Source organism: Rhineura floridana, chromosome 3, assembly GCF_030035675.1.
Source record: "Rhineura floridana isolate rRhiFlo1 chromosome 3, rRhiFlo1.hap2, whole genome shotgun sequence".
NCBI lineage: Eukaryota > Metazoa > Chordata > Lepidosauria > Squamata > Rhineuridae > Rhineura > Rhineura floridana.
In genome coordinates this window covers 159,255,165-159,277,376 of record NC_084482.1, presented here as the reverse complement: position 1 = coordinate 159,277,376, position 22,212 = coordinate 159,255,165, and the positions used below count along the sequence as shown (strand labels likewise).

Below are 22,212 nucleotides of genomic sequence, written 5' to 3'. Positions count from 1 at the left end.
CTGATTATTTTTGCAAGGCACTGTACATGAAGACATTTTTCCCAGGTGAAATGGAAATCACTATTGAAATATAACCACAGTGACTTCTTTTGCACCCCCATTATGAACATTTACACAGCAGTACTTTCACTTTGCTAGTGAATTCTTCCATCCCTTTTGGAGCAGGTGAGGCCATGGCCCCAGCTGGCAGTTGAATTTACCCCTCATAATGCTGTCTTGTACTTCAAGCACTCATTTATACCCCTAACCATCTACCAATCACAAACTTACTTTTAGTCATCCCATCCAGCATCTCTGTACAATACCCTCTCTTAAAATTCTAGCTGAGCAACTATACCTGTCACTGCCTTCCTGTATCAGTCTGATTTGACAAAAGCAAGTACCTGGTAAATGCATGAAGGGGGGCAATATCCATTGTTAGGGATACTCAAAACATTGAAATAGACAATAGACTTAACTCCACTTATTTTATTGGTCTCCTCCATGTATGCGTGAAGTGTTTAGCCAAGTGGTCAAGTTCCTATCTGCTGAATTTATATCTCTAAAACTATGCTATGAGGACTTCAGTAAATGCAATACAAAACGGCATCCATTGTAGCAGCAATTGTAGGATCATTCTGCAATTATGTTGCATTCTAGTAACACTAAATATATTTCATAGTTGTTTGGTATTTGCATAGTTGAAACTATCACTTAATATTAAAACAATTCTTAGTCAACTTTTATTACAACAGGTTTGAAGAATATAAAGTACATAAACCAACACTAAAATTTAATACACAGTGTCCAAAGTACAAATATGTATATAAAAGTTTACATTTACAATAACCAAGAGGGATGGTTGAAAAAGCAAGCTACTAAAAAAAAATTAGTAAACTTGTGCCTCCACAAAGCTATGTATTAAGATTCAGTTTCCCATGATTTTCCTGAAGCCAGGCATGATATACATTCAACTTATGGTCTTGTGGCTGTACCTGTAAAATAATCAAGAAGATAACAATTTTAATTAAGAAATGCAAAGTTTGTATCTAGGATAGAGTAACAAAGATCACAACTTTTGTTACTTCCTGTCTGGATGATTATAATGTGCTTTATGTGGGGCTGCCCTTGAACATGGCCTGGAGGCTGCAACTTATGCAGAATGCAGGTGCTAGGCTGGTAAGTGGGGGCAGCCCGATGGGATCATGCATCACTACTCCTGTAAGTGTTGCACTGGCTACCCAGTGAGCTACTGGGCCCAATTCAAGGTGTTACCACAAAGCTCTAAATGGCTTGGGCCCCAAATATCTAAAAGAGCACCTTCCCCAGTATCAACCATCTCAGACCCTATGATTGGCAGGTAAGATCTTGTTGGTACTGCTGCCACTGAGCACTGCCCAGTTGGTTTTGACCCATGACAGGGCTTTTTCAGTGGTGGCTCTATGTTTGTGGAATGTCCTCCCTAGTGAGGTGTCTCTCTCTTCATTATTAACTTTCAGTAGGAGCCCCAGGCTCCTACTGGGAGGAAGGGCAGGCTATAAATCTAATAAATAAATAGGCATTTAATGGCGGAAGGGGACTGTTCCTGGCAACCTGAAGATCACTGATGAAAAGGTTTTTAAGCTCTGTTTTAGAATATTTTTAACTATGTTTTACAATATTTTTAATTGCAATTGTGTTTTGGAATGTTTAACTGTTTTTAATATGTTTTCTTTCTCTTGTTAAATTGTTCTGTTTATATTTGCCATCCTGGGCTCCTTTGGGAGGAAGGGCGGAATATATACATTCAACAAACAAACTGAAATCCATTTTGTAGCTTATTGCTGCAATTCCACAAACATTTAACTGGAAATAAGTCCCACTAAACAACAGTAGGCGTACTTCTGGGTAAATAGGATCAAGCTGTTGGACTACGCAATACCGAGACGTTATGGAAGATTAGACTGTATCTTATGGTGTGCTACTTTAGTTATTGCAGCCAACAACTTCAGTTGAGTAAAGTGGCATCTTGTACAGGCGGGCCCCGCTTATACGGCAGGTTCCGTTCTGGACTTCTGCCGAAAAGCGGAACCCATTGACGATAATGGTGTGTGTTGCGCGAAAATGGCACGCAACTAGCAAAAACCACCGTAAAAGCAGAACAAGCGCCTTAAAGTGGGGCCTTTCCCTAATTGAAAGTCGCCGCATCAGCGGAATGCCGAAAGGCGAAGCGCCATAAAGTGGGGCACGCCTGTATCTAGAAAACAGGTGTGGGGAACCTTTGGCCTTCCAGATGCTGCTGAATTACATCTCCCATCAAACCTAGCAAGCATGGCCAATGGCTGGGGATGATGGGAGTTGTCGTTCAGCAACATCTGGGGGGCAAATGTTCCCCACACCTGTTATAAAATCTCTCTTTCATACACACAGCAATAATGTTTGCTAGCACAATACAAGGCCACACTGATAACCTTTATAATGAAGCTTAAAGGGGTATAGGTGGTCGTACTTCCTCCTCTGATGCCCAAAACCTTTTGCAGAGCTTATTGCTGTGTCTGCAAGCCATGAGCAGGGCCAAGTGGCAGCACTGCTACAAGGATACATGAGACCCCCCCCCCACTTATACTAGTTCTGAGACTACTGCTGCAAAAGCAGATCACAGGATTTGGCCCCTATACCCAATTTTTTGGTGCAGCTCTAGTTCATGCTCATTTGCAGTAGGGGGAGTGAAGAGAAGAAGGGCCACATCAGCTCTGCTGAGAGGCTAGCTCCATCACAACACTCATCTCGTCGTTAACTGCCAACTCACAGCAGCCATTACATGTAGCGGAGGAAGGAAGACAAGGCACAGCTGAGAGAGACCAGCAACATTTGCCTCCTCCTTTCTTCTCTGTGCCAGCTTGTTGCTATAGAACTTTGTAACTAAGACGTAGTGCTTAAGTTTGCTTTTCTCCTCTTCCCACCTGATCTTTTCATTTTGTATTCTGTCTTTTAGATTGTAAGCTTGAGAGTTGAGGCTCTCTTATTATTGATCTTTGTTAAGCTGCTCTAGGAGCCTTTTTAGGCTGAAGAGTGGGGTAAAAATGGTTAAATTCAAAACAAACAAGGAAGAGCCAGCCCTAGTTGTAGATCTTTGTATCTCATGATTGAAGGCTTCTAGATTTGGGGCCACTGACATTCCACTCCAAAGACAGTAAAAAAAAATCAAAAGTGGGACTCCTATAGCCTTTAATGGACTTAATATGGCAGCACCAGTTACCTCTTTCCACTCATTGATGCAAAAGATCCTGTAAGAGTCATTTCCATATTTTCCAATCCCATGCAACTCAATAGGATATCTCCATTTTTTGACCAGATATTCATCTATGGAACAAAAAACCCATATAATAAAAGACCAAATACAGGCTTCATTAAATTCTATTGCTTTTAAAATTTGTGAAAACTTGTTTGTATGAATAAAAGGTGAGCTACACAGACTTATTTAAAAACAAAAATAACATCTAACATTAGTCATCCTCGAAGTAGACCCAGTGAAATCAATGTACTAAAAGTGCAGCTAAAAGAGCTGCACTGGTTACCAGTTGCTTACCAAGCCCAATTCAAGGTGTTGGTTTTGACCTTTAAAACCCTATACGGTTTCGGCCTGGTCTATCTAAAGGAGCGCCTCCAGCATCATCAGCTATGCCGCCCAACAAGATCAGCCTCAAAAGACCTTCTCTCCATCCCATCAGTCAAAACAGCTAAACTGGTGAGGACTAGAGAGAGGGCTTTTTCAATTGTGGCCCCCACCCTGTGGAACTCCCTCCCAAATGGTCTCCGCCAGGCCCCTTCTATGATGAGTTTCCGCCAGGCCTTGAAGACATGGCTCTTCAGGCAGGCTTTTGGGGTGGGCTAGATTTTATCTTCATTGTTTTTAGATTTTCAATGTCTAGGTATTATATGCCTATGTTGTACGTTGCCCAGAGTGGCTGGACAGCCAGCCAGATGGGCGACTAATAAATCCAATCAATCAATCAATCAATCAACCAATCAATGTACTAAAGTCAATTTCAGTGGGTCCACCCCCAAAAAAACTAAGTTGGATTATCACCCAATATGTTGATACTACAAGGAATCACAACAATTTAATTTCATCAAGAATAGATATCATTAGCATCCTATATTCAGGCTAATTGAAGTGACTAGAGCTACAATATCTATAAACAGATACAGTTTGCCGTTCCTGTTTTTTAAGCTGCAAGAACTCAGAACACATTAAAATATAGTGCCACAGTTGCTATTTTCAAAACACTTAGTTAAATGGGTATTAGTAAGATCAATCTTTTTAGGGCAGCAGCTCAGAAGGCACATTTGTAACTTCCATATGTGCACTTTATTTCGGTTTTTAATTTATTTTCCCAAAGCTTCTCCGCTCCCACTTGGTAAACTCTCTCCTCTCTAAAAAAAACTCTCTCATGTTCAAGTTGTTTAGCAATCCAATACGGACACTTTCCAAAAGGTGAAATGTCACCATTGTGCTCCCTTCACTTCCTCCCCTCCCACTCTAGATTTTCCTCCAGGGTAGTAATCCCATGCACACTTAACAAGGAGTATGCCTCATAAAGCACAGTAGACCCTGAACCTGAATAGGACTGCACTGTAAAAAAAAAAAGCCCACTGCCAATTCCCCAAGACTTTTGTTTTGTTTGTTAATTCTACAGATTTGAAGAACATCAGAAATTATGTACAGACAACTTTGGAAGAAGAAACAACCAATTAAAAAAAAAAGTGGTCTCATAAACAACTTGTGCATGCTCATCCCTCTAGGTCATCACCCATATTGAGAGCTGTCTTAGTGAAGCGGCAGCTGGGAAATCTCAAAATCTTGTCTCAGCCATGAATACACTAAGTGGCTTTGGGCAAACCACCATCTCTCAGCTGTGGCCTCCCTTCTGCAATATAAGAGGATTACCATATAGACCTAACTGACAGGGCTATAGTAAGGATTCATAAAATAATGTACTTTTTATTTTATTTTAAAAAGGAACATATCCATTATAAGCATTACTTATAATGCTTACTACCTGAAAATCTGATGATGGTTTTTGCTCTGAGTTCATATAGACCAAGAGGTTTAAGCAACTCTGACATTTCCTTCCAGTCTGCAGCTCTTGCTATTCCAGGTGAAGGATATTTCTTCAAAAATTCCCACAGCACAGGGATGGCCATCTTACCTGGTCAGAGATAAGATGCTATGGATAATAAGGTTTTGAACTGAATTACTTTGCAAGGATGACAGAAGCACAAATGCTGAATTGCTAACACAGATACTTTCTAAACTCGTGCCATGGCTACTTAAAAGTAACAAAACTAAAGACAACTTCGTACAGTATAAGATGAAATTTCCTACACCTGGCATGAATCCTGCTGTTGATCTTCTGCCAGCCACAGGTATATATAGCAAAACAGACACTTATGTTCACCACACATTACAATTGATTGGAAGGATTCACAAAGCTTTGTATATACACAAATTACTTCCATGACAGACAATTAAGACTTGTGCGAAGAAGCCCTGTGGTGCAGAAATATATGTTGTGTTTTCAGTATGGTCACAGAAGATTTGTCTTCTCAATTTTTCTTCTCAATCATGCTTCCAAATTCGCATAATGCATCCACAAATTATTTATTTATTATTTGATTTATATCCCGCCCTTCCTCCCAGCAGGAGCCCAGGGTGGCAAAATATAGAACCCTTCTAGTTGACCGCTTTATTGAGCACTCATCCCAATTTGCTTACACAAAGTTTACATTGAAGTTAAACTGTATCTGGTCTTCTTTGACCATTCATTCTGACTAGTTGAAGGGACAGTTATATGCCAATGACCATTCATACCAGTTGGCTTGTGTAGTGTCTATACATCATCCTGTTAGTCATTCTTTCATCCCACACTTTCCAGTGCATTTCCCTGTCACTTTCCTAAGTGTAACAAGTCTGCTAAAGTTTTTTTTTTAATCTGTTGAGCTAGGGTAACAGAGCACTTAAATGCGCAACCCTAAAGTTTTAGTATGCCCTTGAATCCCTCTCACAAAATAGTGGTATCTGTAGGCACCCTTAATCATTCTTTTAGTAGCACAGGTTCACTTTGCAGAAGTTAAGGTCAATGGTGGCCCTTTCTCTTTTTGTGTTACTATCCTAGACTACTAGGGAATGGATGTGAATCAAGCAGGGCCATTTACATGGATCTTTTACCACCTAGTCAGCACCCCATGGGAAACACTTAAGTGATCGGCTGTGCCCACATAACTGATTCATGCATGCTCCCCAATAGCAGTGTGGAATTGTAAAAGAGGAAACGTGCTCTACGTGGTGTGTGCAAGTGGTGGTGGTGGACGGAAAGAGAACAGAGAACATGGTCTTGTACCTGAGGTCTTATTCAGAAATATAGTTGCAATGAGAAGCTTCCATGGATCATGAAAGAGTGTTTCTTGGACTAAATTAAAAGGAGAGCGAGGTGGAGTCCATTTCCTGAAGGCCTTCCTTCTAGGTGGGCTTGGAGCTACACGTGTGAGAATCAAAATGTGAAATTCAATTGCATTTATTTTATTTAAATATATTCTTTTCTTTAAATTCTAGAGAGAGGTAGAAAGAGGACTGTGATGTTCCTGTATTAATGTATATATGGTAAGTGCTGTTTGTATAGAAGATACATGGTAAGTGGAATGAAAGAGGAGGGGGGAGTAAATGAGCAGTAGAATGCTGGATGATTGGCTGAGTGTTTGGATGGCTGAGAGTATAAATGGAAGGATGACAGTTGAATCTGGGTGGACGTGAGTGGGTTGTTTTGGTGGAGTTGGGAGGTGGGTGTGAGTTGGTGTATGTCAGGAGAGTGTGGAGAAAGAGGGAGGTGGAGTTCGGATTAGTAATAAGTCAAATATCACAGTAATAGATGAAACCATAAGCTTGTAGATCATTATCAAAGTTATCTTGTTATTAATGTTATTTAATAAATACTATTTTGGTTTACCGAAGGCCTGATCCTTGGCTGGGGTTTCACAGACCAGAAGGGAGGGTAAAGTAATAACCAAGGCTGAAGGGAAACAGTAACAAATGGTGGCAGCGGTGAAGAGGAGAAGATAACATTATAAGTATCCAGAGCAACCCCGAGTTATGAGTTATCTGCATTGATACAAGGGGGTTGGGAACAGCATAGGCACGCAGTCACGAATGTAACCGGATAGAGAGACTCAGGCAAGGTCTCTGGGAACATTGGTTGTAGAACGTGACTGGTGGTGCTGCCTAGCAGGGGGATCTATTGAGATCTGTGCTACAGCGGGGAGAGAAACCATAAAAAAGGACAGTCCGGACTGGTGGAGTCCCTGGTGGTGCCTAAGGAAAGGCAGTAGCCACAAGCAGGTAGGAACCTGACAGGGAGAGCCAGGGAAGGGCGTCACAAGGACAACTTTCACTACCTCTTCTATCTATAAGGAGACTGATAGAGTAACAGATCAAGCTACTTCCAACTAACACAGCTGTTTCAATAGCCCCAATGAGATTAGCTACAGTGAACAATAACCAAGATATGCCAGTCTATGTTACAAGCCTTCATCTTTGCTTTAATTTGGATTCCTGCACAGAGCAGGGGAGTGGACTTGATGACCTTATAGGCCCCTTCCATCTATGATTATGATTTTCCTTTGCCCAATTAAGGCTGTAATCCTTCCTGGGAATTGTGGTTTGTTTAAAATCTAGTTAGTGAGAAAAAAAAAGAAATCATACCTTGATGCTAGTTTGTTCTCACTAGCAACAACCACAATTCCCTCAAGTTTGGATACAAAAGGGAACTATGGTTTGTTTAAAGTTGGGAGAAGCAGCTTCTGATTTCCTCTGGTGCATTTAAGAAGAGAAAGAGAACCTAGAGGCTCACAGTGGCTTATTCATATGTGTCCAGGGTCCTCAGGTCCAGGAGGTGGGGAGATGGCCTGTTCTGGATGGGGTTGTGCTACTCTAGAAGAAGTAGGTTTGCAGCTTGGGGTGGGGGGACTCCTGGATCCAACATTGTCGCTGGAGGCTCAGGTGGCCTCAATGGCTAGGAGTGCCTTTTTCCAGCTATGGCTGATTTACCACCTTCGGCCCCTTAAAGAGAGAGGTGACTTGGCCATAGTATTCTACGCTCTGGTAACTTCCAGATTTGATTATTGCAATGTGGGTCTGCCCTTGAAGATGACTTGGAAGCTTCAACTGATCCAAAATGCAGCAGGCAGGTTACTGGCTAGGGTTGCCTTTAGATCTCATATAACCTGTCTGCATTGATTGCCAGTTTGTTTCCAAACCCAATTTAAGGTGCTCACAATAGTGTTTAAATCCCTAAATGACTTAGGTCCCAAATACCTGAAAGACTACCTCCTACCCTTAAGACCTTCTAAGGTCTTGATCAGCAGAGGGGGCCTTTTTGGTAGTTCTGCCACCCTCAGAAGCTCAGAGGTGGTGGCCCAGAAGAGGGCATTCTTTGTAGTGGCCCCTAAGTTGTGGAACTCCTTCCCCAGCAAGGCGCATCTGGTAACTTCGCTGTACAGTTTTATATGAATGCTGAAGATGCACCTCTTTATTCCGGCCTTTGACACCTGAGACATGTATTTGTAGGACCCACCCTATTTTGGAATTTTAGGTTTTTAAATTGTTTTTATGTCATATTTTTTAAATTGTCGTAACCTGCCTTGGGACCTTCAGGTGAAGGAGAGGTAATAAATAATGATGAAAATAATACTAAAATAAAAATAGTAACAAGCAATAGTTTGTAATTACACCTGAACCAGGCCAATGTCAAACAGCAAATCACTTGGCCTCTAGGCTCATAGTTACCTTCTTTGAAAGGATTCTTTAATACTCAGATATAATTTACCCTCTTAATACCACACATAATGGACAACTTCATACATCAGTCAAATGCTGGTAATAATTTGACATTTTTGTCTATACAGTAGGCCCCCGCTTACAGGTGCTTCGCTTCCCGGCATTCCGCTAATGCGGTGGCTTTCATTCCCCATTTTAAAGCCTATTTTGCCACTTTTGTCGCATTTTCACGTCATTTTCGTGCAACGCGCCCCATTATACTCAATGGGGTTCCGCTTTACGGCGATTTCCGCTTTACGGAGGGGGGCGAAACGGAACCTGCCATATAAGCGGGGCCTGCCTGTATAGCGCCTTGCTTCAAACTTAATGAATGGGTCTATAATAGTTTATACATGGAAAGGATTATTATGGTAAATCACTGTGTAGGGTCTTCTGATCAGAGAAATGGGATCACAATCCAATGCATTTTTATTTGGAACCCCACTAAGTTCAGTGGGGCTTGTTCCAAAGTAAACATGCGTACTCTTTACCATGCAAGTGTGAAATACACTGGATTTACTTCTGATTAAATATGGTTAGGATCAGGGTGCAAATCCTATTGCTACATCCTCCACAAGGCATTTGCATAGAAAGCATTGTACCTTCTTTGGTGAATTTACTGGAAAAATATGGACTGGTTTTCCTTCTCTCCACTTGAGGTCTTTGAACACGGTCCTCTAAAAGGTTGAAAAACAAAGTGAAAAACAAATGGATATATGTATTTCCTTGTAGATTTGTATAGAAGCACAGCCCTATGTTTTGTATGAGCTATTCTGGCATAGAGGATCCTCTCTCATTCAAGAGTGATTAGGAGCCTACTGTATTCTATCCCAGCTACTACACTGGCCACATCTAGAAGATAATATCTCAGCTTAATAAGCAGAGATAAGCTTAATGAGCCTTTTGCTCCTTCCTTTCTATCAGTGTGAACACATCAGGAAGCCTTCCATTAATGATAGTTTCCCATTTTGTCTGAAACAGGGAGCTAACGTGAATGGGTTTGGAACAAACCAGGGTATTAAGCCATGATTTGAAGCCGACTGATTCCGGTTACTTCCAAAGCCATTAAGCATAGCTTCCCAAGTTTGGACAAAACAGAAAACTGCAGTTAATGGAAGACTTCCTGGTTAGTAGGTTCGCTTACATGAGGGGGAAATGCATGTGCGTGACTGAAAGTCTTATTCATATCTCAGCTTAATAAGACAAGACATGATTGTCCGAATATGGTCACACTATTATTCTTAAAACAAATAGTAAAAATAAATCCTCTGCAAATGTCAGTTTTAAAGAAAAAATCAGTAAACAAATTTTTATGATGTTGTACGAATGATCATTGCCTAGAACTATATGAGCTTACAAAAAACAATACAGATCACCATATGTGCCTGGTTCATACATGATTGCTAAGCCATACTACAGCTTAGCATGAACAAGAGTGCTGGGGCACAGTGAGAAAGTTGTGGTCCTTTTGCTCCTCTCCAGCTTATGCTGCTGCAGCAGCAGGTGCTAAGCCATGGCTTGGCTTAATGTTACATCCGAACCTGGGCTCCTGGTTTGTCTTGCTCCAAACAAACCATGAGTTGTAGCCAAGGTTTGTTCTTGGCTTCCCTCTTGTGGTTCGTTTGAAGAGAGACAAATCATGAGCCTGGGTTTGGACAGAACAGTAAGCCAAGCAATGCACAGCAGGAGCAGGAAAGGAGCAAAGCAGCCACAGCTTTCTCATTGTGCACCAGCATGCTTGCTCGTGCATGCTAAGCCACAGTTGTGTTACATGCAGATAAGATTAAAGTGAAGCAAAGATATAAAGTGAGATGTGGCAGTAAACAATGTTTAGAGCAGTGGCGGGGAACCTTTTGCAGCCATAGGGCCACATTCAAAAGCTGGATGGGGCCAGAGGGAAAGTGGGCAGAACAACAGATGCAAGACTCACCTTTCTGCAGTAGGCTACATTTCAACCACACCAAAGTCAGAAGATGCTACACCTACACACCTCTTCAGCCAAGCAAGCAAGAGGCAAAATCACAGTTCAAGGACACACTGCAGCCAGGCAAAAGCAGTTGAGGATACCGAGCAAGGCCAGCGAGGGATGTGGCCTGGAGAGGGGGAGTGGCCCGAGGACAGGTATGGCCTACGGCAGGTCCTGAGTGCTAGACAGAGAGGCTTGCAGGCCTGCATTTGGCCCCTGGGCCTAAGGTTCCCCAGACTCATCTCAATTTAGAGGCAAAATAATGGGAATACACCCAGACAGACAATACTAGCCATGTCAAAGCAAGAGATCATGAGGCAAAACGTTTCTTTGTACCACTATGTAAGCATCTCCATGAGAATTTCAGAAGAGAGCTCCACTCTTAAGTAAATACCTTTTACTGATGTAAAACGGCTCTCATTACATGTCTGCAAAACATTATCACCCGCACTGGAAGTAATATTTAAATCTTGGCTCTCTGAGGTCACCCTATTTCTCTGGTTTTCCAGTTTTGAAAAGCTTTTATCATCTGCTGCAGCAGTTTCATTGGTGGGACCATGTTTTAAAATTTCTGTGCTTGACTTGTGTTCCAAGAAAGCTCCTATTGGTCTAACATGCGATTTCAATTTCGGTTCAGAAATCAACAGTTCATCCTTCAAGCATGTTTTCCTTTTTCTTGAGCCTCTCTGGCACACTTTATGGTCTCTATTAAAAATACATACATTTTTCTTTCTTCTCGATTTTTTTTCAGCTCCTTGGCTTTTTTGTGATGGGTTTCTTTCTCTGTTGTTATGGGTATTATCCAGATTCCCCATTTCTGAACAGTTTCTAGGTTTCTTCATCTTGAGCTCTCTTACAGCAACATTATTTTCTTTGGTTCTGAAACAACAATCCTTTGAAGTATCCTCTCTAGTGGATTCATCCAGCAAATCTGGCTCACCAGCATTGGTTTGAAATTCCAAAATTTTATTTTGCAGAAAAGATGTACGTTCTTCACTACTTTGCAGTCCAAGATCTAGAGTCTGGCTGCTAGAGATACAGTTCTGTCCTTTCCTTCCCACAGTTCTTGTAATTGATCCTTTGGTTCTTGATTGTGTACTCTTCTGAACAGAAGCAGAAAAATCAAAGTCCTCTAATTTAAGAATAGTCTCTCTGTTCTTTTTAAAGTAATCCAAAAGTGCACGTTTGGATCGGACCTTCACTCCTTGGGGACTAAAAGAAAAAAAGGGGGAAATTAGTCCATTACCATCATGCAAGCAAATGCTGTAAAAAGCAGCAAAAATATAACGTTGAGTGGAATCCAACATTGTGTAAACAGACTTCTGCTTGCACAACAGGACTTCATCTTCATTGCCCCATGGCACCCCCTGAAATCTGCTCCATAGGGTCCCCCAATACTCCAAAGCAGTTCCTGAGGGCATGCAGGGGTTTGCATGGGGAAAGAGAGGAAGACAAACTCTTATTACATGAATGGACACTCATTTAACTCACACATGGACAGAGTTGGATACAAGGCAATAACTGTAGCCATCCTGAAGATTATACTGTGGAAAGGCAGACTAAATGTTTTTCAAAAATGAAGGTGAAGCTGCAATACTGAAATTATTTATAAATACATTTACAGTTTAATAGTCGAGCCAGGATAGCTGCCTTTAAAATCACAGATGAAAGATGGGATATAAATATTTTAAATAAACATGGACTTAGTATTTGCAACCATTACAAACATAGGCATACTATGAAGCATAGAAAGCATCATCATAACACTTGATTGGAGCACTAAAGTGCAGGCCTCACAGAGTAGCTGCTGAAAATAGGGCAGGAGGAGGCCTCTGGTTTAATCCAGCACAAACAGATTCATTATTCTGTTGTATTGGATGGACGTAGATCAGTCTTCCCCAGCCCGGTCTCTTCCAGATGGTTTGGACTACAACTCTCATCACTGGTCATGCTGGCTGGGGCTGATGGGAGTTGTAGTCAAAAATCTGGTGCAGGCTGGCATAGATGATTCTTCAGTTCTCATCAAGTTTGCTACTGGGACATAAACAGAGTACTTCCTATCATATCCTAAAAGCAAACCCTAGAGTAAGGAAAGCAGCAGAAGCTTACCTGCTATGTCAGCACAGAGTTCATGAGCTCTGGGGAACATTGCATAGCTACGGGGTAAGAGGGAAAACATTTGCTCTAGAGGAGATATGAAAAGTTCTCATTTTCCTTGACTCCAAACAAACTCATCTTGACAAAGGAAAATCCCTGTGTTAGCATAGCGTATTTATTTATTTAAAAGTCATTATCCTGCCTTTCATAAAAAGCCCAATATAGCACTAGCAATTGGCCACCTTCAATGTGGCGCTAAGTCGCTTGTTCCATCAATGCAAAGAGGTCATTAGTGACAACTATGGAATTCCTCCTACAAGAGGCAGTGATGGCCACCAACTTGGATGGCTTTAAAAGATGATTAGACAAATTCATGGATGATAAGGCTATCAATGGCTTCCAGCCATAATGGCTATGCTCTGCAGTAAAAATAAAAATACATTATGCTTCTAAATACCAGTTGCTGGAAACCACAGGAGGGGAGAGTGCTCTTGTGCTTAGATCCTACTTGCAGGTTTCCCACAGGCATCTGGTTGGCCACTGTGAGAACAGGATGCTGGATGGGCCACTGGCCTGGTCCAGAACGGTCTTCTTACGTTAATAGTCATAGCACACTTGAAACAGACACACATGAAATTTAACTCATGTTGGGGGAGAACAAGTAAGGTTACTGGGAAAGGGCAGAAACAGAAAGGCTATGGAGGGAGACTTTCTGAGCTGCGCTGCAATAAAGGAAGTCCTTTTCTCCAAGCATGGCACAGAAACCCTACAACCTCCTCAAGGTTTTTAAGCAGGAGCCAGGAACCAAGCAACACAACCTGCCTGCTCATTCTGCTTCCAACCCAGCCTCTGAAGTTGTATGTTAGCTAAGCTCCTATCTCTCTCAGACGAGAAAGTGCAGCAGCCTTATTAGCCGAAACCATCCTGGATAAATTCTGATTAGACCAGAGATACCAATCAGGGTAAAACTTAGGGACATATCTTGCAGTGGATTGGTTGTGGCCCTCTGTACGGAATAAACTACTTTATGCATATTGCAGCAAATAACTGCGTCCTGATTGGCTAGGTGTTTTCAATCATAAGGAAAGGCTATTTGAAGGTCTAGTGGTTGTTGCCCAGATGACCATTATTTTTCTCTGATAAATTGCTTGAAAAAAGCTGCCCCACTTCTGGAGAGCTATGGAGTCAGGACCAGGCTACGGAAATGCGAACTCCAAGCAGGAAAAGAGCTAAAGAATAAGCAATGTTAATGTGGGAGAAGGGAAAAGGGAGAGTGGGCTCAGGCTCTGTGGTTAAGGAGGAAGAATGGGGGGCTGCTCAGGATGGGGAATTGGCTGCTATTGGTGGGTCACTGCCCCTTTTGCCAGCCACCCCAGATATGGAGATGAAACTATGGGAAAAATGGCACTGTGCAAATTTCTGCATGCCAGGTTGTTGTTAAAGCCATGAGAGTTCTGTCAGGGGGAAAAGGTGGCAATCCCACATTATTTCTTCCTTTTCCTCCATTAACTGTAAATGTATTTGTATTTTTCCTGTTATAAACATACTTCTGACATGTTTTAACGCTTTCTGTGCATGCAAATGCCATTTGGACAACCTCAGATGTACAATTGCAAGATTGAAAATTAGCATTACCTGACAAAATAAATGTCATATTTTCCTTTAGTTCTGCCAGTCTGTCTTTCCTTTATGATCTTCTCCCATCCTTCTGGAACAGCTTTGTGACACGGGGAAGCCACGGAACATACAGTTGCTTCAGCCTCTTCACACTGAACTGGACTTTCTATGATGGTGTCTGTTTCTTCTTCCTTGGAATTAACACATTCTCCTCCTCCACTTATAAGCTGTTCTCTTTCTTTCTTTGCATCTTCATCTATGAGAATATTACTTATGTCACTGAAAGTTAATATGAGAATATCAAAATGGGCCTCACCTTTTAGCCTTTCCTTATATAGAAGTTGTTCTAACCCTTCAATCATTTTAAATGCCCTTTTCTGCACCTCCCCTTTTTGTTATTCCAAAACTGGATTGTTTCTATTTATAGACACACAGAGAAAAATACATTAAAAACATTGGATCTATAGCTGTCATGATAAAATTTAAACTGCTACTTAGAGAATCTTCTCATGTATTCTCATGGCAGTATTTTCTCTTCCTTATTTATTTATTACCAGATTTATATGACTGGCTATCAACACATCTTTCCTGTGCAGCTTACAGAACAGCAAAAGAGGTTTAAAGATGTTCTTAAAGCGAATCTAAAAAGATGTAACATGAACATCAACAACTGGGAAGTCTTGGCCCATGAACGTCCCAAATGGAGGCCAGCTGTTATCAAAGGTGCTGTGGACTTTGAAGAAGCACAAATACAGGACAAATGGGACAAAAGAGCTAAACGGAAGGCACATCAAACAAATCCTCATCGCAACCATCTTCCATCTGGAAACCTATGTCCTCACTGTGGGAGGCTGTGTGGATCCAGAATTGGCCTCCACAGTCACTCACGGACACACTGTTAAAGACCTTATCTTGGAAGACAATCTTACTCGGCCATAAGTGATCGCCAATGAATGAATGAATGACAGCACAAATAGTAAAATACAATACTAAAGTAAAAGATCCCCCTTTAGGATGCACACCTTAACGTGGTGAGGGAGTTTGAGAGTGTTGAAGAAGCTGAGAGCAATGCCGTCAACTCCTAGACCAAGAGGCTAGACTCCTACCAGGGGCACCCAAGGCGGAATGGTCAAAGCTGAGACACCAAACTAAGATGCATCCAAACTCAGAGGAAGGCAATGGTAGACTGTGACGCCCTTCCCTGGCTCTCCCTGTCAGGTTCCTATCTGCGCGTGGCTACTGCCTGTCACTAGGCACCACCAGGGACTCCACCAGTCCGGACTGTCCTTTTTTATTGTTTCTCTCCCCGCTCTAGCACAGATCTCAACAGATCCCCCTGCTAGGCAACCACCAGTCACATCCTAATACTAGTATTCCCAGAGACTCTGAATACTGGTATTGTTATTCTCTTCACCGCTGCCACCATTTGTTACAGTTCCCCTTCAGCCTTGGTCATTACCTTACCCTCCCTTCTGGTCTGTGAAACCCCAGCCAAGGATCAGGCCTTTGGTAAACCAAATTAAGTATTTATTAAAGATAACAAAGCTAACAAGATTAACAAGATTTCTTCTTAAGGCACATAAGCATATGGTTTTACTCAATACTAATCTGAACTCCACCCCCCTCCTTCTCCTCTCTCTCCTGGCAAACAACTCTCTAAACCCCACCAAGCAACCCACTCAGTTCACCTCATCCACCACCACCACCTCTCAGATTCCACTCTCTCTCTTCCTTTTATACGTTCAGCCATTTTAAACACTCAGCCAATCATCTAGCATTCTACTGCCCATTCACTCCCCCTCCTCTTTCACTCCACTTACCATGTATCTTCTAAACAACCAACACTTACCATATATACATTAATATAGGAACATCACATACACCACCTCTGAATACCTTTTACCACGAAAACCCTATGAACAGAGTATCCAAAATGCAACATGAGATAGTGCTGGAAGATGAGACCCCCAGGTCAGAAGGCACTCACCGAGTTACTAGGGAAGAACAAAGGACAAGTACAAGTAGCGCTGTGACTAATGATGCAGCTGGGTCAAAGCCGAAAGGAAGTCCAGAGGCTGATGTGCACAGATGTGAAAGGAGAGTCGGGGTTTTTACGACGCACACAATAGGAACATGGAATGTGAGAAGCATGAACCAGGGAAAGTTAGAAATTGTCAAGGAAGAAATGGAATGTATCAACATTACAATACTTGGCGTGAGTGTATTAAAATGGACGGGAATGGGACATTTTCAATCAGGCAACTACACAATATTTTATGCAGGAAATGAGAAATCAAGAAGAAATGGGGTTGCTTTAATAGTGAGAAGTGATGCAGCAAAAGCAATTAGGAGCTACAACGCAAGGTCTGAGTGAGTGATGTGAGTGATATCAAAGAGATTAAAAGGGAAACCTATTAACATAACCATCATCCAAGTCTAGGCTCCAACGGCAAACGCAGAAGAGGAGGAATTGGGGAGATTTTACACAGAAGTACAGGAGAAAGTTGATCACACACCAAAACAAGATGTTTTGATAATCATGGGGGACTGGAATGCAAAAGTAGGAAACAGAGAAGAACTAGGAATTGTGGGAAAATGGGGCTTAGGAGATAGAAATGAAGCGGGAGAAAGACTTTTTGAGCAACCGAAAAGACAACTGTACACGTGGACATCATCAGATGGCCAATTTAGGAATCAAATTGATTATATAATTGGTAACAGAAGATGGAGAAGTTCCATACTTCCTGCAAAAACAAGACCAGGAGCAGACTGCAGTACAGATCTTGGAACTGGTTGTATCGAAAATCAAAGTAAAGCTCAAGAAGAAGAACAAATCAAGCATAATGCCAATATACAATTTAAATAACATCCCAGAAGAATATAAAGATCAAATAAGGAACAGATTAGAGGCTTTAAACTTAGTTGACAGAGAACTAGAAGAACTATGGAGTGAAGCAAGAGACATTTATCAGGGAAGAATGCAAAAAGACAATACCTCTAGTTAAAAAGAGAGAAAGACCTCAATGGATGACTGAAGAAACTCTTAAACTGGTTAAAGAGAGAAGGAAAGCAAAAGGCAATAGAAACACGGTCAGAACCCTAAATGCAACAATACATCGACAAGTATGTAGGGACAAAAAGAACTATTACAATAGTTATTGTATAGAAATAGAAGAGGACAACAAAAAGGGAAGAACAACAGCCCTATTCCAAAAGATTAGAGAAATGAAAGGAAAATTTAAACCACGACTAGGGATGTTAAATAATCAACAGGGGAACACACTGACTGACCGAGATGAAATAAAAGGAAAATGGAAGCAATACACTGGAGAAATCTATAAAAGAGATGACAGGATGACAGATTCATTCATGGAGGAACCGTATGATGAAGAACCAAAAATTTTAGAATGTGAGGTAAAAGCCGCTCTTAAAATACTTGGAAGAAGCAGATCACCAGGAACAGATGGCATACAAATAGAGTTGCTACAAGCTACTGAGACAGAATCTGTCCAGATTTTGACTAAAATTTGTCAAGAAATATGGAAAACTAAACAATGGCCCACAGACTGGAAGCGTTCAATATATATCTCAAATCCAAAGAAAGGGGATCCCAGAGAATGCAGTAATTATCAAACTATTGTCTTTATATCCCATGCAAGTAAAGTAATGCTCAAGATTCTACAACAAAGGCTCTTACCATATATGGAACGAGAAATGTCAGACATCCAAGCTGGGTTTAGAAAGGGAAGAGGCACCAGAGATCATATCACAAACATATGTTAGATAATGGAACGGACCAAGGAATTTCAGAAGAAAATCACCCTGTGCTTTATAGATTACAGCAAAGCCTTTGACTGTGAAGATCATGGAAAACTATGGAATGCTTTAAAAGGAATGGGGGTGCCACAGCATCTGATTGTCCTGATGCGCAACCAATACTCTGGACAAGAGGCTACTGTAAGGACAGAATATGGAGAAACCGATTGGTTCCCAATCGGAAAGGATGTGAGACAGGGTGTATTTTATCACTCGATTTGTTTAATTTGTATGCAGAACATATCATATGAAAAGCGGAATTGGACCAAGATGGAGGTGTGAAAATTGGAGGGAGAAATATCAATGGCCAGTAACGATTTGAAACGAATGCTGATGAAAGTTAAAGAGGAAAGCACAAAAGCAGGACTACAGCTGAACGTCTAATAGACTAAAGTAATGACAACAGAAGATTTATGCAGCTTTAAAGTTGATAATGAGCACATTGAACTTGTCAAGGATTATCAATACCTTGGCACAGTCATTAACCAAAATGGAGACAATAGTCAAGAAATCAGAAGAAGGCTAGGACTGGGGAGGGCAGCTATGAGAGAACTAGGAAAGGTCCTCAAATGCAAAGATGCATCACTGAACACTCAAGTCAGGATTATTCAGACCACGGTATTCCCAATCTCTATGTATGGATGTGAAAGTTGGACAGCGAAAAAAGCAGATAAGAGAAAAATCAACTCATTTGAAATGTGATGTTGGAGGAGAGCTCTGTGCATACCATGGGTACGAAAAAGCTAAATAATTGGGTATTAGAACAAATTAAACCAGAACTATCACTAGAAGCTAAAATGATGAAACTGAGGTTATCATACTTTGGACATATCATGAGACGACATGATTCACTAGAAAAAACAATATTGCTGGGAAAAACAGAAGGGAGTAGAAAAAGATTAAGACCAAACAAGAAGTGGATTGATTCCATAAAGGAAGCCACAGACCTGAACTTACAAGATCTGAACAGGGTGGTTCACGACAGGTGCTGTTGGAGATCACTGATTCATAGGGTTGCCATAAGTCCTAATCGACTTGAAGGCAAATAACAACAAAACAGCAACTCGGTTTTCCTTTACCAACACACGTATTTCTTTTTTTCAAAATGAGGATTTGCACTTCAACTTCCTTACGCACTGGGAAAAAGGAACCGAAGGGGCAATCGCAGTAGAGGATTCACGATGGTTTACATGCCAGTTTAAAACACTGCAGTCCGAAGACTGCGCGATGGCATGCCCAGAGGACATAGGCGCCTCACCCGTCACGCTATTGTGACATCAGTGCTCCCAAGAACCCCGTTCTACCAGGTGCAAAAGCCGACCAAAGCAACCGTCCGAGGGAGCAAGTTAGAGGCATAAAGCATCTGTTTATTTCAAAAGTTCCGCTCTCTCCGCTTCTTCCGGGGATAAGCCCTTACCTGCCCTCAGGCTGCTCCATGGCTTCCCGAACCAACATGCCGCATCTCCGCTCTTGTAAAGGCGGCAGCTTGTCTCGTATGTGTTCGTGTCACGCACGCGTATTCGTAACATCTCTCCCGAGTGCCAAACGGATCGTCTCATACCGCCGAGATAGAACTTCTCGCGAGCAGCGTGGTTACACCTAAACTGACCTTTGCGCACGCGCACTCTTGATGTAGTCCCCTTCCCCGGTATTTAACATTACGTCGCCCACGGGGTTAGGAACTATGGTTGGCAACCTCAGCGGAGAGTTAAATCATGCGTGGAGGCGCCTGCGCGCAATGTTTGTGTTTCGCTCATGGCTTCCATAGATGCTTCCCTTGTGCAAAAAAGAAAAAAAAGATGGGGGTAGTGCGCATGCGTGTTGCCTGGGGATGCAGCCTGGCGTCCTATGTAAATAAAAAAAACTGGGAGTTGGGTGCGGGGGAGGAGTGGCCGAAGAAGTAGGCAGGGAGATCGGGAGGGGGATGCGCAGAAGGGGGCATCATGCGAGCTGCGCTGACCTGGAGAGATAAAGCCGAGCAGTGGTAAGAGACGGCACCCTCTGAGGAGCCGGGTGGAGACGACCGGGGGAGGGGGCAGCAAAGGATCGGGTCGCAAGGATCGGGGATTGCTCCCTCCAGTAAAAAGGCCTCAGTCTGCCATTCCATCAAGCATCACTTTCTTTTTGTTACCATTCATGATGATGATGAATATCCTGATCTTTCTACTAAATATACTGTAAACAGCATGCAGCATAAAACCATCACCATAAAATACACTAACAAACTGTTTCTAACAAAAACGTATAATACAATCAAGGCTAAGAAAATTAACTTTAAAGATGTTACACGTTAAAACTGGACATAATGAAATTGTATGTTAACATGTTAAAAGCCTTTTGAGACAAGAATTTAATTTTTGGGGGAAGCGGCAGGAAGAGGGATCCTGACAGATTTAGGTTGGAAGTACATTCCAGAGTTGCATACGATGATGTTTTGAGATGGATAAGTCCTCCCTCTCCTTGACAATTCTGTTGTGTCTGCTGGAACAACAGTGCATCTCGCTCATTGAAATCACTATATTCTAATAGTTATGGTGTTCATTGCCAGGACGGGAAAAGTCCTAGATGTCTTGTTGCCTACAATGGCCTAAAACTGGGATGGGGAACCGGGGGGGGGGATTCTGGCCCTCTGGACTATTTTGAGGCCACACCTCTCACTGGCCTTTGCACAACAAGTGTTTTTGCCTGTCTGGAATGTGTCTTTGAGCTCTAAACTCTTGCTTGCTTGGATGGCGGATAGAGGTGTGCAAGTGTGGGTAGAAACTAGCCTTTCGTAAAATAAGGTAACATTTACATTTGTTTTTCCACCCACTTTTGCCTCTGGCTCCTCCCATCCTGGTATGTGGTCCTTGGAAGGTTGCCCAGAAGGGAATGTGGCCCTCAGCTGAAAAAGGTTCACCACTCTGAGTCTGGCCTCAAACTTTAATGCTGTGACATAAAAATGCTGATTCCTTCCCTCCCTTTCTCCCTCCCTCCCCTCCCTTTCTCCCTCCCTCCCCTCCCTTTCTCCATTCCCTTATTGGGGAGATGGTTAAAGCCTTGATGAGGATGCTTTAATAAAGTTAAAATTTGATGAAGTTTTTGTTTTCTCTAACCCTGTGTTAGGCAGGGCCGTACATGTTGCCCACGCCATTTTAAAACTGAAATACTGTGGTTTAACTGAAGTGGATTATTTATTTATTTAGCAGTATCTATGTACATATCCCTTCACAACTTTGGTCTTCAGCTGGTGGGTTGGGACCAATTACTGAATCATGACCTGATCTGAGGTGGGTTGCAACACCAGCATCAGCACCATACAAATATATGGTAAAAAGTTAAGAAGTGGGTCCCCAAATGCATGTTTGGGTTAAAGGTGGGTTCCAGGTTGGTAACTCAAAGGCTTCAGGTTGGCCACTGTGAGAACAGGATGCTGGGTTAGATGGACCATTGGGCTGGTCCAGCAGACCGTTCTTATGTTCTTAAAGGCTGAGGACTACTGTAAACAGGGGAAGAATATATAGTTGTTTCAATCACATTTATTTTGGCGTAGTTAATATAGAATATTGGGGTTAGACATTCCCCAATATCTTCTTCTTGGAATTATTTATAACTTGCTCTTCATTTACAGTTTCAATCGCAGAGTGGGGAACAATGAAATAAAACAATAATAAAAATAATACAGGAAAAAAAATAATAGACAAACATTACAGAATCCAGAAAAACAAGTCTGTACCCTTCTGTCCTGGGCATTCAGGTTTTCAAGGCACCAGAGAGATGAAGAAGGCAGACTGAGTTGCAGGTTTACTTACAAGGAGACAAAGTGTTTATTGAGTAGCTTTCAACCCACAGGTATACCCAGTACACAATGGGACAGGCTGCCAGGCTCTGCACAAACATGGACCAG

General features: G+C 42.0%; 2 protein-coding genes across 5 annotated transcripts in view; one reads left to right on the top strand and one right to left on the bottom strand.

Moving 5' to 3' along the window:
* Positions 1 to 453: 453 nt before the first annotated feature.
* MBD4 (methyl-CpG binding domain 4, DNA glycosylase) lies at positions 454 to 20,099 on the bottom strand. 3 transcript variants are annotated; one of them, XM_061618489.1, is made up of 8 exons: positions 19,744 to 20,097; positions 14,529 to 14,766; positions 11,191 to 12,008; positions 9,433 to 9,507; positions 6,363 to 6,497; positions 5,022 to 5,171; positions 3,218 to 3,321; positions 454 to 974 (listed from the first exon to the last, which is right to left on the bottom strand). In XM_061618489.1, the coding sequence occupies exons 1-8, from the start codon at positions 19,883 to 19,885 to the stop codon at positions 894 to 896; spliced, it is 1,743 nt and encodes a 580-aa protein (XP_061474473.1). In that variant the 5' UTR covers positions 19,886 to 20,097; the 3' UTR covers positions 454 to 893. The 3 variants fall into 3 exon arrangements, with proteins under 3 accessions (XP_061474473.1, XP_061474475.1, XP_061474476.1); XM_061618491.1 differs by lacking the exon at positions 6,363 to 6,497 and having other exon boundaries at positions 19,744 to 20,098; XM_061618492.1 differs by lacking the exons at positions 454 to 974; positions 3,218 to 3,321 and having other exon boundaries at positions 5,122 to 5,189; positions 19,744 to 20,099.
* A 105-nt stretch (positions 20,100 to 20,204) lies between these two features.
* Positions 20,205 to 22,212, top strand: part of IFT122 (intraflagellar transport 122) — a 98,346-nt gene continuing 96,338 nt past the window's right edge. For both annotated transcript variants that reach the window (XM_061618486.1, XM_061618488.1), the window contains exon 1: positions 20,205 to 20,310. In XM_061618486.1, the coding sequence (XP_061474470.1) occupies positions 20,270 to 20,310 (41 nt within the window). In that variant the 5' untranslated portion in view covers positions 20,205 to 20,269. The remainder of the gene's footprint in view (positions 20,311 to 22,212) is intronic.